This window comes from Ambystoma mexicanum, chromosome 6p, assembly GCF_040938575.1.
Source record: "Ambystoma mexicanum isolate Mex_15411 chromosome 6p, UKY_AmexF1_1, whole genome shotgun sequence".
NCBI classification, from domain to species: Eukaryota; Metazoa; Chordata; class Amphibia; order Caudata; family Ambystomatidae; genus Ambystoma; species Ambystoma mexicanum.
The window spans coordinates 1340581499-1340600636 of NC_090935.1; the positions used below are offsets into that span (position 1 = coordinate 1340581499).

The 19138-nt window shown below is 45.6% G+C and overlaps 1 protein-coding gene across 4 annotated transcripts in view; it reads left to right on the forward strand.

Annotated features, from left to right (window-relative positions):
* Window positions 1–19138, forward strand: part of JAK2 (Janus kinase 2) — a 1999562-nt gene that overhangs the window by 1225887 nt on the left and 754537 nt on the right. For all 4 annotated transcript variants that reach the window (XM_069626008.1, XM_069626007.1, XM_069626009.1 and 1 more), the window contains one exon: window positions 697–784. In XM_069626008.1, coding sequence (XP_069482109.1) covers window positions 697–784 — 88 coding nt within the window. The remainder of the gene's footprint in view (window positions 1–696; window positions 785–19138) is intronic.

Consider the following 19138-nt stretch of genomic DNA (forward strand, 5'->3'; position numbering starts at 1 on the left):
CATACTCCAAGTTTGCCAGTGGGGTGGCTGTAATTTCCTCCAGCCAAGAGCGGCAGGTAATTTCACCACCCCAACAGCAAAAGTAACCAGTGTTACTGGTGCCGTTATTACCAGCAAATCCAACCCCCCATGGAGTCCTAAGGGATTTTTTGCCCTTACCAGCACTTTTAATCTGGTGGTAATTCAGACCAAGTCCCGGTAACAGTAATTCCGTTTGGTGGTATCCCACCGGTAAACCCGGTGGGATACCACCAAACCTGTAATGAGGCCAACTATGTAATACCTATGAAGCACAGTGTGTCAATGATTAGGCTGCTCAGTGAATTCTATTTGATCGTACATTTAATAGGCTTTCATGAAGGTCTACTGTCAATTAAAGATGTGTATTTACCACTAGCAAGGTGTATTATATCAGTTAAGAATTGTACAAAGTGGTAGATATCCATCTAGAAGTTCCTGAAAATTTGCCGAGTTGGTCATCCAAATATCTTAAGGGAAAATCTCACTTACAAACCCCCAAGGCACCCATCCGGATCCTAACTCTCTAAACCTCAGTTTCTTTTTTGTTATTGCTGTTTATCTTTATACTTTGTTAACTCTACACTCATTGATGTGTCCTGTGCAAATCTGTAGGTTTGTATTATTTCTTTTAATTTTCACACTTGCTTACTGATAGTTTGTTTTTTCTTTTTGCAGTCGTTCTTTGAGGCAGCCAGCATGATGAGCCAACTGTCCTACAAGCATCTGGTTTTAAACTATGGAGTCTGCGTATGTGGAGAAGAGAGTATGAATACATTATTTGCATTCTTGAATTTAGAAACGGACATTACTGAGTTTTGCTTACAAATTGTAAATCACATTTTGCATATTTGACATGAGTATAGTTTATCTGAAGTGTTTGGTTTAATGTTGATACTGGTTCTATGACGAAAATGTGTTTTGTTGCCAGATTCCTTCGGCTTTTTCATAAATATGAAGCTTATTTTGTACTCTCCCATGCTTTCAGTGATAAACGCTTTAATGAATAATTGTTGTGGGTATGAAAGTGATTCTGTAAAAACATGTGCCAATCTGACATTCACAGGGTCAGCTGCATATCCTGTGTCCTGTCCTGTATGCCTGAGACTAGGGCTGACAGGACACTGATACTCTCCAGACCAGCTAAGCATCCGGAATAGCATCTAGCGAAAGGTGAAGAATGACTGCACTAGAAGAGGGCAGGTCCTTGCAGAATAATCCCACAGTATTCTTCCCAGAGACCCTACTAGAGAGTCCCTCTAAAACACACTCAGGATGTTAGTCAACCCAGCCCTGAACTATACTCGAACCCTGGAAGTGTTCCAATAGAACTACCAGGTCCCAGAGAAACTGGGTATTTTGGACCTCATCGCCCATGATGCATCATGTTTTGACCTCCAAAACTGAGAGTGGGTTCCAGAATGTCTACTAGGGAGTTAGAGGGAGATATGCTATGGGTAAATGCTAGCACATTCTGAGAGACACCTTATGCAACGGGTAAGGACCCTTGAAGGGGAAAACCCAACTCATTCAACCCTCTCGCACCCTCCCAGCAGCACTCCCTGAAAAGAACCCCTTTCCCTGTCCTGTCCAGCTGCAGCATTTAAGGAGAGAAATGCTTCCTTCGCAAAGGAAAAATGATTTTTTACAGGTGGGGAATTCACCAGAGGTTTTTCTGTACCTTTAAAACAGCTTTTCAAACATCAGTAAGCCACAACCTTCTGTGCAGGGGTATAGCCAGAAGACAAGGCAGGATCAGATCAGCAGACAAATGCCAGCTCCTGCACTGGAAACCAACTGAACTAAATCTAAAATAGCATCAAACCTTTCAAAGGTTTCCTTCCCCCAGGCTTGGAAGGTGGCGCGGATTAACTAATACATTCACAAGTATGCCTTTGCCAATGGGAGGAGAAGGGCTTTAAAACTGAGGCCAAAAAAAGTGTCTTTTGTGCTGGCAGCTGTGTAACTGTGAGATTACCACAACAGAGGCATCCTTGTGAGCCCAGAAGAGGGGTGTGTTTCAATGAGGAAGAAAACATCCCCCAGATCCCAGAAGACACACCTGAAAAAGAAATGTTCCAAACCAGTAACCAATAATATATCCTAAGTGCCTTGTGCTTACACTTACAACAGGCTAGCTTCAATCATCAATTCATAAGGTGTCAAAGTGCAATATAAAAAAATGAACAAGTCATATTCAAAGACGTTGGCCATATAAATCAATGAGCGAAGATCACAGTAACTAAGACTGTAGATAGTCACTGCAATAGTGATGTCTTTGGTTCTCCCCGAAAGACAAAACTGCCAGATAGACTCATAATCAGAAAAGAAAAACAATTCAGCGTATTTACTAAAATAGATGGGTCTTTTGGTGTTCAATGCCAGGCAAGCTGTAATGATGTTGCAGGGTTTCGGGGTAAGAGGCACACTGTTGGGTAATAGTTTTTGCCAGATTAAAGATTCTGATGTAGGAAGAAAATCTAAAACTCAAAGTGGCTGAACTTCAATTCTGTATAAGATTTTTGGTACGATTTTCCCCTCAAAAAATCTCTTAGCAGGGATCATAGACCATTTTCCACAATGGTTATCAATTCTGCACAGCTGATTTAGCAATTTGGTCCCCCAGGTCTTAAACCACACTTTAATGAGTTCTTAAAGACTTTCCCCAAAATAGCAAAGCCTAGCTAAACAAAGTTATCTACGAATTTGATGGGAGTATACTTTGAAAGAGATCTAGTCTTGTTAGTTTACTTTAAGTGAGTGATCAGCAGCAAAGTTCGAGAACGCACGGAGTAAACGCTGCAGGCCTATTTGGGTATAATCAAATATAATAAAATCATCTGCATAGGCCAGCCATAACACTTTCAAATTACAGATTTTAGGGATGGCAAATGCAACTGTTACAAGTGTTTCCCCAACATCAGACATATCTAAAATAAGCCGACTAGATGCCAACACGTAGCCATGTCTCGCTCTCTGATAGATCTTTATTTTGGAGACAGGGCACCTTGTTGGTCTAATCTAACTTGAATATTTGAATCCTCATATAGACCAATAATCGAGCGTAAAAGTCTTTACGGTATTCCCCAGTTGTTTAACTTGGTCCATAACAGACCCCGATCTACTGCATCAAACGCAGCTGATAAATCAATGGTTGCTAAAAAATGCAAATCATATTTTGATGACCAGGCCTGATTCATAACAGCTTTCAAGATAAAACAATTGATAGAGGTACCCGTTTGTTCTGGGAATCCAGTCTGCCATTTCAATATTCTCTCCAAATTCAGCTTCCGTTCCTCAAGATGTCCCAACAGAAAGGTCACAAAGACCTTGCTGTTTGCATCGAGGATGTCTATTGATCAATAGTTAAGCTGGTTAGATCTTAGCCCCTTTTTAGAAATCAGCATTACACGGGCTGTGGACCAAGAAGGGGGAAACCTATAAATAGTAATTATTTGCTCAAACAGAATTGCTAGAATCATCCCCCATGACTCGGGGGTTGCATTTAAATAGCAAGTTAAACAACTTGTTAGGACCTGGTGCTCGTGAGAAGCTGATCTTTCTCATGATTCCCTCAATTTCAACAGGGCTTACTGATAGAGTCCACATGTTTTAGGTAGCTATAGAGACACACTCTTTTTATCTCCTGGACTAATAGGCTAGGCAAATAACAAAGAGTGATGTCAAACCCAGGTTTGCTCCGCAATAGGGTTCAATACGCTCCCAAGTACAGCATTCACAAGTCCATTAAGTGCAAGCCAAAATGCCTGAGAATTCTTATTCGATAACTCAGAGCATATATTCTGACTCACGCTGATCCCTCGGGTAACTATGTCCCCTAACCCATTTTGTGTAGGCCTGTTTAGGTTTTAGAAAACATCTGGCTTTCTTAAATACAGCAAGGTCAAGAGATCTATTCATAAGTTAGGTCGCAATTCTTAATTTTCTTTTCCGACAAGCAATCTCACCATCATATATAGGTTTAGGGTGCCAACCCCCATCCCGTAGAGATATTTTATGCACAAACACACTTTGGTTAATTAAATATTCAACTGAATCTGCAAATTTATTTACAGAAAAGCAAGAATTGTGAGTAGCCTGTGTATTGGAGTCTACAAAAAGTGACAAGGTGGAATTCACGTTAGACACTGTTGAGGAATTCCTAGTTATTCTATTCCCTGCTATGTTGACTTCAACACCAGAGGAAAAACACACTGAAGCACCCCCAACTCCAGACCAAATCCAAACTTAGCAGATAATGTACAGTGGTCACTGAACTCTGTCGGCAGACTGTTTAAACAAATACATCTTTCCACAAGCCCTTGACTAAAAAATATGTAGTCCAGGATTGAATGACCCATGCCCCTGTACCATGTAAAGTGACCTGGTACATCCCCGTATGTCGCTGCGTTCAGCATCTCCAAATCTACTCCAGTTAAGGCCTTCAACCAGATATAGACAAATTGATGCTTCACCTTGGTGTCTGCACTTAATCCAGTTCGGTAACATTGGGATATGCACGAGGAGTTAAGATTACCTGAGGGGAGAATTAATTCTCTCCCGCAGGTATCCAACCATTCGTTGATAAAGCCAAGTATCTTTTCAACAAAACTATTGATGTTCCCCAAACATGCCAATAAATATTCACAACTAAGATGTCCATTGTAGATTTGAGTGTCATTCCTATATGCGTGGCTAATATACTGAAGCAGACATCCACTTGCCCAATTATCGATAATGAACAAGTAGACTTAAAGTCCACCCGAAGGGTGTCCCATTGTACCCTTTTTAGCTGATTAAAAAGAGTATAACCATCAATCAAGGGAGGATCCATGAGCCATGTTTCCTGTAGGTAAATAACAAGCTTGATTTGAAGAGGGATCTCACTGCCAGATTGGTGAAAAGGGGACTGTGACCCCAGGTATTTCGCAAGAGAATGCACATATCATGAGTTTTACTTTTAGGAGGACTGGGATAGTTCAGCCCCTTTAGCTCTACTTGGTGCTCTTGCGACCCATATCCACCTCATTATTTTTACTAGAGAAAAACTGGATCAATATAGACAAGCCCGTATTCTGAGTACAAGAGACCACAATGTCTTTTGGCAACAGCACTGCACATCGTCATTCTTATCCAAATTATAGCCCTTTTCCACAATGGATACAGCATCGAAACCAAATATACGTATAGTGTTTTGTTCATTACTGCCTCCATGATCAGTCTAGCGCGGAAACTGATATTTTTTTTTACAACGCTCACCTAGTTGAACTTTGGAACTGCAGGTGAGATAATTTTGTAAATGACCCTCCTTGTCCTTTGAGTCCCTGCCCGCTGTTATGAGGCCCCTTCCCCGGCCTACGTACCTGAATCTCCTTGGCATCACTGCTTTCCCTTGCCCTCCCTCCTCCCGACCACCCCCAGACCTTGATTGGTCAAATCAGTGCACATAACTCGCCTTCCAATGGCAGCCCTCTGCCCGTGTAGCCCCTGCAGCTAAGAGCCCCAAGGCAAAGGGCAGCTCCAACTAAGGCGGCTCCAGATAGTGTCTACAGGTGTCAGCAGGGGAAGCCAGTGGCTAGCCATCAACCAGCAGCTACAATCAAGATGGGAGTGGTCAGGGTGAAGGATAGAGCAATCACTCTACCCTCGAACCCCTACCACCTAGCAAACTAACCTACACTGTGATAGCATTGTGATTACTAGCCTGCTCCACACTGTGATAGCATTGAGATTACTAGCCTGCCCCACACTGTGATAGCATTGAGATTACTAGCCTGCTCCACACTGATAGCATTGTGACTAATAGCCTGCACCACACGGATAGTATTGTGATCACTAACCTGCGTCGCATCCCACAGAATTGTCTCGAGTCATATCTAGAAAGTACCATACTGTGATCATACTGTGAATATTAGTCTGATCCACACTGTGATAGTATTGTGATTACTAGCCTGCGTCGCACCCTAGAGAATTGTTCACATTGACCCGATTCATATCTGGAAAGCCCCACACTGTGATAGTATTTTGAATGCTAGCCTGCTTCACACTGTGATAATAGTTTGACTGCTAGCCTGCGTTGTACCCCGGAGAAGTGTTCATACTGACCTGATTCATATCTAGAAAGCCCCACACTGTGATGGTAATGTGAATGTTAGCCTGCACTACACCGTGATAGTATTTTGAATGTTCTCCTGCTCCTCAGAGTGATTGTTTGTTTGTAGTAGTGTGACTGCTAGCCTGCTTTGTACCCCAGAAAAGTGTTCATACCGACCTGATTCCTATCTAGAAAGCTTCACACTGTGATGGCAATGTGAATGCTAGCTTGCATTGCACTGCGATAGTATTGTGAATGTTGACCTACACCACATGTGATAGTATCGTGTTTACTAACTTGCATCATACCAAAGAGAATTGTTCCTATTGACTCGAATCATGTCTGGAGGGTGCCATACTGTGATCGTGCTGTGAATATTAGCCGACACCACACGTAACAGTATTTTGATATGTTAACCTGCTCCACACTGTGATAGTATTGTAACTGCTAGCCTGCGTTGTACCCTAGGGAATTGTTCATGTTGACCTGATTTATATCTAAAAAAAACTCCACACCGTGACACTGCTGTGAATGCTAGCTTGCACCACATTGCAATAGTATTGTGAATGTTGGCCTGCACCACACTGTGATAGTATTGTGATCACTAACCTGTGTCGCATCCCAGAGAATTGTTCATATTGTCTCGAATCATATCTAGAAAGTTCTGTACTGTGATCATACTGTGAATATTAACCTCCATCACAGTGCGATAGTGCGATAGTATTGTGATTGCCAGCCTGCAACACACCCCACAGAATTACTCGTACTGACTCGAATCGTATCTAGAAAGTACTACACTTTGATCACACTGTGAATGTTAGCCTGCAACACACTGTGATAGTAGTGTGACTGCTAGACTGCGTTGTTCCCCTGAGAATTGTTCATACTGACTCGAATCATATCAAGAAAGCTCCACACTGTGACACTACTGTGAATACTAGCCTGCACCACACTGTGATAGAACTGTGATTGCTAGATTGGGTCGCACCCCAGAGAATTGTTCATGTTGACTTAATTCAAGAAAGCTCCACACAGTGATAGGACTGTGAATGTTAGCCTGCAGCACACTGGGATAGCATTGTGATTGTTAGCCTGCGCCGCATCCTACTGTCTGAAGTATAGGCCTCTCTCCCACTCTCGAGGAGCCTTAATTCAAGACGTCTTAATACTTCCTGCCATCATCCAAAGCCTAGGCCTCCTCCCGTTGTCTGGTTACCTCAGATCTAGGTATTCAACTACTGCCTGCCACTCTTTGAAATCCAGGACTTCTTCCGTTAACTAGGTGTCTCAAATCTAGCTACTCTAATTACTACCTGTGACTGTTAGAAACCCGGGTCTCTCTCTTGCCCTCCAACTCTCTCAACTCGAGGCGTTAAATACTGTGTACTATTCTCTATTAGAACATCATGGAAATCTAGGCTACCACCATTCTGACACTCCAAACCTCTGGGCACTCCATCGATACCTACCTTAATTGAGTCCTAGACCACCCCACGACCTAGAACACCCAGTCCCCCCTCTCCTGGACAGTGCTCCGACAGAAATACACCTAACCAACCGACGGAAAGGACAGACCGTACTCGATGGCACCCACCCTAGGTGTCTCAATCTAGTTGCTTAAATTACTGCCTGCGACTATTAGAAACCCGGTCTCTCTCACCGTCCAGGTCTCTAGTCGAGGCGTTAAGTACTGTGTGGTATACACTATTAGAACATCAATGAAACCTAGGCAACCACCATCCAGATAAACTCCAAACTTCTGGGCAATCCATTGATACATAACTTAATTGAATCCTAGACCACCCCACAAACTAGAACACCCAGTACCCCCTACTCCCCTAGACAGTGCGCCTACAGGAATACAACTAACCACCCGATGGAAAGGACAGACCGTACCCGACAGCACCCAGACATAGCAACATAAGAGGAAACAGCAATACTGTCCTAGCACATGACATGAAAGACGGCCATCTGCCCTGTAAACTCTGTACCGAGACCAACTCTCGCCACTGAGGACCAAAAAAGCCCCGACGCAGAAATGGACGCCGACAAAAAGAGCAGGAAAACGGAACAACTAATAAAGATATTCAAATCCAACTACCACCAGTAGAAGTGGCCTCGAATGCAGAACACAACCCGCCAAACACTACGCCTATCAGCAGAATAAACATTGTAAGAGAAAAATCCTTATATCTTAAACCGTACATAGCGACAACCACAGAGCCTCGATACCTCAACAACACCGACATCTCGAGACAAGCAAAGAATCCCCCCCAAACATCCGGAAAAAAGACGGGAGTATCAAAGAAGAGATTGGGAAGATTTCAACCCCCTTACTCTATACATCAAAAGAACTGAAGGGCAACATTGATACCCACAACACACCATACGGGATGACAAAGCTATAGTAGTCAACAACCCAACCACTAACCTAACGGACCGATTCAATGAAGAAGCAGCCCTTGCTGATCTTCATCCAATCAACATCGATACAGAAGCACCCCAACTGAACAACCACAAACCAAAACAAGGAACAACAAATAAACAAAATCACACCAAAAAGATCCACTGCAACCTTATTGACGCAAGGTTAATGTCCAAACATGCCACCAAAATCTACGACCTCCTATGTGATGGAGGCATTGACATCCTATTTGTAACTGAAACATGGGTAGATGACAACTATAAGATCACCCTCAAAAACTTCCTGCCTGATAACTTGAAATGCATCCAAGCAAATAGGAAAACCAAAAGAGGTGGTGGACTGGCAATCATCCACAAGGAACACCTGGTTATCAAACTGGAAGACCTGCTAAACATCGATAAATATGAATCCCTAATCCTACGCCTATCAGTAAGCCCCAAAACAAACCTGAAATTCATATTGATATACAGACCTCCAACCTATGATGCACCATTCGTAAGACGCCTTCACAGAAGCAATCACCAACCTAGCCATCAAACATAATCATCTGATCGTCCTTGGAGACTTCAACATCTGGTTCGATGAAGAAACCACAACAGCACACAAATATCTAACCAGTCAACCAGCAACAAGGAATCTACAACAAATAGTCAAAGGAGCAAACCACACGGCAGGGCATACACTTGGCGCAATCTTCGCCATTAAAAACTCATTACCACGGCACCACCAATTCAATTGCTCTGGATTGACCACCTCATCATTTCCTTCATAATCACACTGACCACCTCAATAAATATGCAACGACAAACCACCGATCACCATGAAAAGAAATTGGAGAACCATCAAAAACTCCAACCTAACTGAACTTCTCAAACCACAAGCAACAACTATGGAAGAAGCTGACCTGGACAAAAAAGTAGCTGTACTCCACAACTGGATCACAACGATCGACAAAATCTACAAAGAAAAACCTTTCACACCTTCATGCAAAACATCAACGGCAAAATTGTTCACCCCATTACGCAGCGCCATGAAAAGGAAAAACCGAAAACTAGAACTAGAAGGGTGGACCAAAAATGGCAGGGGAAATAAACTGAAATTTCAACAACATATCCGCACACACAAAAAGGAAATACAATAAGCAAAGAGGAAATACTACAACAATCGAATCTTCAAAGCACCGAACACCCAAAGAGAACTCTTTCAAATCATAAATGAAATAAAAACCCACCTGGCTGCAATAACATGCCAATACTATTGATGAAACGATGCAATGACCTAGCAGACCATTTCAAAAACAAAATCATTACCATCCAACAAACCATACAAAACAGACCATGCGATCAGACTATGGAACCCACCTACCCTTACAAGGAACACCCGGATGAACTCTGAAGCTTTCCCGAAATATCAGTGGAGAATTTAGTCAAACTGATAAACCAAAGCAACATTCACGTTCTCCTGCGGATCCTGCCCCCCAGGACATATACAAATCAATCCTCAAACACCCTTGGAATGTCCTCAACCTTTCAATCTCAACAGGGAAAGTGCCACAATCCTTCAAATCAGCGCACATCAGGCCGCTACTCAAAGATACAGCAGGAAATGTAGAGGACCTCAATTACAGATCCATCTCCAACATCCTGTATCTAGCTAAACTGCTCGAAATGCACATATACCAAACAACTCAAGAATTTGTAGAAGAGCACTGCTTACTAGACCAGCCACAAGTAGGTTTCAGACCAATTAGAGGACAGGAATCGGCACTCCTCTCAATTTGGGATGACCTAAAAGGAAATGCAGACTCAGACAACAGTGCTGCCTTAATACTTCTAGACCTCTCTGCGGCCTTCGACACAGTTAACCACGACATCCTCACCACAATATTGGAAGGACTGGAAATAACCGACAACGCCCTACTGTGGATCAAATCCTTCTTAACAAACAGAACATAGACCATATGGATGAAACCTTTCAAATCCAACCCAAGAGAATCCACTTGCGGAGTACCCCAAGAATCATCCTTCTCCCTGTTATTATTCAACAATTACCTATCTCTTGTAATCAAGATCATCAAAAGACATGGCCTCACTTGCTACAACTACGCTGACAATACACACATAGTCTACAAAATACAAGACACTCAAGAAGAGAACACAACATTAGAGAACTGCCTTCGTGATAGATACAACTGGATGAACTCTTAAGTACCTCAAACTCAACCCAGGCAAAATAGAAATAATGATCATCGCAAAAAATGGAGGAGACGACGACTACATCCCTTGGCCAAGGGAACTCAGTACAACCCCAACCCCATCGTCGACTGTAAAAACCTGGGTGTCCTGATAGACAACTTACTTACTGTAGAGCCACAAGTGAAAGCTCTACTCAAGAAATGCTTCTTTCTCCTGTGAACGGTAAAAAGGATCTTACCATTCCTGTCATTCGCCAACAAAACATCTACCGTCATCGCTCTCGTCATGACCAGAGTAGATTATGCCAATAGCCTGTACCTAGCTATGCCTGAACTACTCCTTTAAAAAAAACCTCCAACGCATACAAAATGCGGCGACCAGATTACTCCTCAAACTACCCCGAAGAGAACACATCACCCCAGCGCTAAAAACACTACATTGGCTACCAATAAAACAGCAAATCAAATTCAAATCAATATGCATCACGCACAGAACAGTCCACAACCAAGATGCAGAATTCCTGAGAGACAAATTAAGCCTACAACACCCAACAAGGGTGCTCAGATTAAGCAACGACATCTGCTTGGAACCGAAACCCTACAACAAAAGAAAACTCGGAGAATCTTCTTTCTCTCACCTCGTACCATAAACTTGGAACGACTTACCAAAGAACATACGTAACACAAGAAATCAACTACTATTCAGAAAACTCCTCAAATCCTGGCTCTTCACTGTATAACTAGAACAACGCCCACAGGGGCATATACATTGTTGAAATAATGATGAGTGAAGAAAGCGATCCCGGATCCCACAAAACAATCAACTACAAACAAAATATAAGGAAGACATTCTACAACATACCAAGCTTACCAACTGAGAGAGAGATATGACAGGACACAACTAAAGATTGAATACACAGCTAGACCAAGAAGGAAGGTCAAGATTGATCACCAATAGCACCCTGGCCAGAATTACACACTAGCAGCTACAGACAACCAGCGGAATAGATAGCAAGGGAATAGGGGACTGATAATCTACAGCACCAATACTGGAGTGGGGGACTAGACACACCCCGTCCCATTACACTAAGTCCAATCACAGCATAGCTGTGAACATTCACAACAATTAGATGGACCAGAAAGGAAAGTGGCAATAAGCTTCCCTACAGGACCGCCAGTTAAATAGAACAAGTCCTGCAATGGCCTAGGATATATAATATATATAACCTTCTAGCCCAAGCTCAAACCTCTGCATACCTATCTCACCCAAAAATCCACACAACCATCTCTCGCCCAGCAAATGCACGTACTTCACTGCAACAACAACAAGCAAACATATAAACCGCACCAAAAGCACACAAGGTCTCGCATCGCTCTGATACTAACACCAAAGCTCAGCGCATGGCGAAAACCAAACTGAAGCCACCAACAGCACACCAGTCTCTCACTTTCCTACTACTCCTTCACCCGACTAACCTAACTTTCCCGCCTCTTGTTTTGCAGATCTGCCTGAGCGCCTGGGGACCAATTCCGTTGTTGACGGTGTGCGGTATAAATACAACTAACATTTAACATTCTCTATCCGTTGTGTAGTGATCTAAGAAATAAATGTTCTCAAATATCATGCAAGGTCAGGGCCCCAAGGGATGGGATTGCATTCAGCAACCTAAATATGTTAGTGCGATTCAGCACTACCACTTTATTTTCTGGTAAAAATGCTCTCAAGCAGAAATCTAAATTCCTGCTCAGGATATCTAGTTCTGGCCTTAGGAGACAAGCCATCAAAATCACCCTTTTTAAACCATTCCGGACCAAGTTCCCATCTTTAGTTAGAAATCACTTTGGGCTGCTCACTGCCCTAGGAGCCCTTAAGGATACGGAACATATTCGTGCAAGATGGATGTACATGCACCCCATCTCTTAAACTGGGTTTAGAAATCCTAACACCATTCATATTCAAACCATTGTTTTTTAAGAAATTGGTTAATGGGCATGATTTTTTTCAGCGTCTGTGGCTACATCCGGAGGCAATGGAAAAACAAATTTCTACACGTAACATGCACGCCAGAGTTAAAAATAGGCTCTGGATTTTGGACTCCCAACTCACACGTCTACATAACACACCCCCCCAATATTTATAGAAATGCCCGGTTGCGTTAAGTACACCACTAGAAAACTACTCTGAGGAGACAATTCATCAAAGTTCACACATTCTGACCCACTGATATTGGCAGTACTAGCAGCTGCTAAATTGACTTTTCCTAGGCCAGCACAACCCGACTCGCCCCCCTTGCACCTTTTCGTATGGCTCACACTCGCCACAGGGGTAATAGTATTAAGATCCAGATGATTTTTCTTCGTGTTAGCATCCAAGGCCATAGTAACCAATGGGCGCTTTAAAAATATGTTCACCAATTTCTTTGTGGCTTGCCTTGTATTCCTAATCAGTGGCATTTTTTTTAGCTCCTTACTCGTTTACGTCCTTTTTTGTTCATACAGGGTAACCCACTAGGTTCATTCATTGATTCCGAAAGCTCAAACCCCACAACAGCCCCGAATGGGGGCAGAGCTCACTTCCCAATCTTCATTAGGTGGAGTAAGAACCGCATCCCCAGCTGTTAGATCTTCAACGCTGGGTTGCTGCCATGCAGTTTGAAACTCCAAGAATGTTGCGTTTCCCACCTCACCTGTTTGCGAAAAGACCAGTGGAGCACCATCCTCTGGAACATCCACAGTCTGCACTATGTCTGCCTCAGCCGCAGGCGTTCCGCCCCACTCACTCCCATTAAGTTTCCACCAGGTGTCCGTTTTGTTTTTTAGGATCATGAATGACACTTGCACCCCTAAAGTATTCTTATTTTACAGCTGGATTACCATTTGCTTCCCTCAATTCGAGGTACCCTCATACAGAGAGACTGAGGCACATAGGACTTGATTTATTTTATTTATTTTTTTGCATTTTTAAAGCGCTCACACAACCCGCGGGCATAGAAGAGCTGTTACAGGAATTTTGTTTTTTAGTTGCGTAATTGTTTTTTTCTTAGTTGCGTATTTATAATGCGCTGAAATACCCAGAGGTTTCTAAGCGCGGACCTGGGGATCGAACCTGTGTTGCTTCGTGTCGTCTTGCTTCCGAGGCGAACACGTTGATGCTGAGCTATCCTTCCGGAACAATATTTATTTATGTAAGAATGTCTTTCTGCCCCCCAATTCGGTAATTGTCCAACTGTTTGAACATAGTCGATAGTCTACGGGGAGGGAGATCAACTGGCTTTGATGAAAGTGAGGATTGCTGCGCGCCCGTTTTTTTTAATGCGAAAATGTTGAATCGGAATAAACAGCAATGCACATTGATCGCATAGATCACCCTGTCCTGCTTTCCATCTAAGCGCAACCCCTTTTACCTTACTTCCATGTTCCTCCTGTTGCTTACCCTCACTCCGAAACCTCGATTCATCTGTATCCCTGCGATTGAAGTTTTCTATGCCTAAAGTCGGTAGGGACTTCGCCCGTAGGATCCTTTTTTTCATTTTCTTTTTAAAAATGTTATTTTCTGGCACATTATTTATTATGGACGCGGGGGACCCCCCTGCAACCACCTAACCCATTTTACTGAACAAGGTGAGTGGGGACACCCCCACCCCCACTTGTTTGCTATTTTGGTATTTGGCATTTTCAGCAATGCACATTCGTCATTGTTTTTTCATTGTTTTTGTACAATACTGGCAGAAGCTATTTGACACTGACCCTGGGGTGCTTATCTGTGGGAGGAGCCCATAAGGGAAGACAAACTCCAGTGAGGCAAGAGAACATTACTCCTAGTAACACCCAAGGACTTGCACCACACTCCTGGATGGCTTATTGTAATTTGGACACTGAATTCCCAGGCTTTCCTAGCCAACAACAGTATGCATTCCCCTTCTCCCCCCTTTCTAGTACTGAGACGAGGAAGAGGGACGTAGTAATGAGGATGACTAAACATGGCAAACCAACGCTGCATTCTAGTGGTGGGGAACTAAGTGAATGCACACATCTAGAGAGAGAGAGAAGAGAAAGAAAAAAAAAGCAGGTCACGGTAAGCATTGCCTGTCAATGGGCGGAGAGGGGAGAGAAGCGCAATGAACTACAAAGACTGAGTAACAGCAGTAAGCCCAGGGAAAGCACACTGGTTACGGGGGTGCTTCAGAACGTATACTGCATGTCAGCCCCAACGAAAAAGAACCCAAACCCACAAGGCCATATAATCAATTCAGAGACGAACATTGCAAAAAGCTTACGATGAGGCAATATAATTGATACAGATACAAACACTTCAAAAAGCCTAAATGAAAGTAATAGAATTGATATGAACATTGGGGAAAAGCCTAAGCGAAGACAGACAATTAATAGAGAACCGAACATTGTTGAAAACTCAAGCAAAGACCGTACAATTGATACATAGTTCATGAAGAATGGGTCAGTGACCCAATATTGGAGAAGTGTTTCTTGCATACAAGAAACAGTGAAAAGAAAATAAAGACGTCCTGGCAGGATGGTGAACGAGGCAAACAATGAGTCTGGGACTCATACCCCTGGTTTACTCTCCTGCCAGGGTGTGTCAACTTTCTGATTTTGGTGCAAGTGAAGTAACAAAACAGTGAAGCCCTTTCTGGAGAGTAAACCAGGTTTTTTTCAAATATTTTCTTACCCCTGAAGTTGTGGAGTAGTGACAAAAAGGGAATCCGTACCCCATGAGAGAGGAACCAGATCAAGAAAGAGAGAGCAAGTAAATATCTTAAAGAACTGTGACATTGAAGACCACGAGGGGGCGCGGAGCATGCAGGACGCGTAAGCTTCGCGCTCCTGACAGCACCGCAGGGCATAGTGGACTTTTCCATTCCCAGGCCTGGAGTACAGGGGCTAGATAGAGAAGACCTTCCCACTGTCCAGCTGGCCCCACCCAGAGAGAGTGCCTGGGGACCCGCGGCAGGGACCCGCTGCAGCACGATTCGGGGCCGTGACCCCAGAGGAAGAAGATAGAGTGCACACCAGCCCGGTGTGATCCTGAGACACCATAGGCTGCTGTCCCCTCGGCGCCGCAGAGAGGCCCGTGGAGCTGTGCGCCCCTCCCTGTTGAAGACGCACGCTTGGCAGATGCGTGTTGGGGGAGGCGCTGCACCTTAGGAGGCACGGAGCGGGGATCGCACACACGCGGCCCCCACCAACACAGAGAGCCGAGTGGGAGCCGCGGGCCGACGAGGGCACGGCCCGGGCTCCTGCCCCTTATCAGCACTTCGGAACGGGGGCAGTGAAGAGGAGTGCCCTCCAGCACTCCGAGGAGATTCCCTCTCCGCTGGGGACCAGACCCCACCCCTCCCCCCCAGGTCCACCTCCAGAGCACGGAGGCCCATGCACTTCCGCTGCCGCGGAAGACAACACCCAAGTTTAAGCATCAGCCCCATGGGCGCCACTGAAACACCTTGGGCCACCCAGCGGAGCCCAACACAGCAACGGTGAACAGGTGGAGGTGAGGAGAGTGTGGGGGGAGGACAAATTGAGTGGACGCAACATTGAGGGGCAGCCCCCCCTGCAGCCTCCCCCTAGTCGCACACCGGCACCTCGCCCAGCCGGGGAGAGATATAGGGAGGCCGGAACCATCTGAAAACTGCGGACCTACCTCGGGCCCGCACCTCGGAGGCCCCACTCAGATACGCAGGCCCCGGCTTGGGGCATGGCGCCTCCTACAGAGCCACAAGCCAACACGAAGCATACTGCCCAAGACCACAGCAATTCGGCAACGGAAAGGGCCCTGGACCACGGACCCTGACACAGACCTTTTTAAGGGAAACCCTGTTGGCAACACCGCCCTGAGGTGCACCGGAAGACTCACACCCTGGAGCAATCCCCAGTGTCCGGGGCGATCTCATCCCTCCAGCGCTTTCGCCGGACCCGCACAGCCACGAGTGAGGTCCCCAGAGACGACATGCCCGCAGGCAGTGACCTCCCTCCCTCCTGCGGCACTCACTAAAGATGATCTCAAGGACATCCTCCACGAGATTAAGGCGATTCGAACAGACATTCAAGCCTCAATAGTGGATCTCAAGGGAAGGGTGGACACCTTGGAGGAGAAAATGGAAGGGATGGAAAATAATCACCTCCAGACAGACCTGCTGGACATGAAATACGAGGCGAGGCTAACAGACCTGGAAATGAGAGAGGACATAACCCTGAAGATGGACGATCTAGAAAACAGAGAGCGCCGAAACAACCTGCACATCATGGGTGTGACACAGGAGAGAGGAGAGATGGCGGCGGATGTGGGGAGGAAGGTCCAGGGTCTGATAAACCAACTCTTTACATTGGAGGGCGGCAAGGAGGTCCAGCTGGAAAGAGCGCACCGAAGTGCGGTTCCTCCGCTACAGAGAGAAAATGGAAGTACTAGAGAAGGCGAAAAGGCTGGGGAGCTTTATCTTTGAAGGCGATACAATTAAGATCTACCAGGACCTATCATCCCTCACGCTCACCCGCAGAAGAGAATGTCGTCCGCTCACTCAGTGGCTTACAAGCCAAGATATGAGATGCAGGTGGTCCTTCCCTTTCGCCCTGTCCTTTGAACGAGCTGGGGTAGACTACAGAGTGATTAGTGGAAAAGAAGCCTCGCAAGTGTTGCAAGTGCTCAAGGGGGACGCCCCGGAAGGCGGAAATGAGGTGGAGACCCGAGAACTAGGCGAAACCAGGAGAGAACCGGCGGGTCCCTGGTCCACAAAGAAGAAGTCAAAGGGCAGGAGAAAATTCAGAAAACCTAACACCCCGACGTCGGACGCTGGAGGGGACTAGGAGAATAAAGACCGATTAACAAGAAGGGTAAGATCGACTCGTAAGCAACCCCGGCTGGGGACACAGATTTTATCAAGAGAACTGCGGTGCTGGAACATGCTCATACTCTGGTGGCTTGCTCGTTGGCAGGCGTCATGAACAGAGAAGGGAGGAGGGAGGGAGCGGGGAGGGAGTTGGGGGTAAGGGTCTTGGGGCACGATATCCATCCTACTTCAAAAGGAAACAGGGCAGTTCCCACAGGACCGGGAAGACAATATACTCAAGAGGGAAAAGCAATGGCAGTCAATGAAAAAAGGGGCTGGGTTGAGTCACTCAGGGTGGGTTCACTCAATGTCAAGGGGCTCAACTCTCCGACAAAGCGCTCCCTTCTTGGAAGGGAAATGAAAAACGGGAATGTGGACATTGTTTGCGCAAGAAACCAGAACGGTAAGGGGGGAGGAGAGGGCCATCCCAGGATCGCACGTTGGCCAGACTTTCTGGGCATCTGGCCACGCAAAGAGAGGCGGTGTTGGTATCCTACTCCAAAGGAATCAGAAATTGACAGAGGTGTCCTGTTGGGAGAGGGGGGAATGGGAGATCCTTGGTAGTGTCCGGCAACCTACATAATTCCAGAGTCAGCTTAGCAGTGATATACTGCCCCAACACGGGTCAGAGGGAATTCGCACAAGTGGCCCTGGGGGAGGTGATGGCCAAAGCGGAAGGACTCCTGCTCCTGGGTGGGGATTGTAACATGTGGGCGGACCGAGAGCTGGACCACAGTGGGAGGACAGCCACATCAGGCAGTAGAGGGGCGGGACCTCATTTGGGACTGCGGGAACTAATGTGGGAGCAGGGGCTGGTGGACATATGGAGGGAGCTGCATCCGAGGCGAAAGGGATACACCTTTTACTCCGCAGTCCATGGTACCAGGACTAGGATAGACTATCCTTTCACAGGGAGCCAGCACATGAGCAGAATAGAGGCCTGTGAAATCCGCCCGGTTAGCTGGTTAGATCACGACATGGTCTGGTCGGATGTCAGTATAGCAGGCCTGAAACCCAGGGAGTCCCTATGGAAGTGCAACGATTTCCTGCTGAGGGATGCAGTCTTCAAGGAAGAAATGAAGGGTGCAATCAGAGAATTCTTTGAGCTAAACGACACGGGAGAAGTGAGCCGGGAGACTGTGTGGGAGGCGGCTAAGGCAACCTGGAGGGGTAGGTTGATTAGTGAAGTGGCCTCTAAAAAAAGAGTTGGGACTCTCTTGACCCACAGGCTGAGATCGGAAATAATCTCCTGGAAAGGTCAGAGGGGAAGGTGGAGACAGAAAAAGAGAGGGACCTGGGCACAGCGAGGGAGAAGAGACGAGAACTGCGGGAAATGGAGATGGGAAAAAGTGTAGCGGGACTCCAACATCTACGTCAGAAATACTATGAAAAAGGGGACAAGGCTGATGCCATGCTGGCAGCAAAACTCTGAGGCCAAAAGGCGGATAGATGGGTGGCAAGAGTAACAAGTGCGGAAGAGGGAGAAAGATCTGACCCAGAGGGGATCACTGAGAGCTTTGCCTCGTACTATGAGACCTTGTACGGGAAAGAAGGGGAGACAGAGAAGG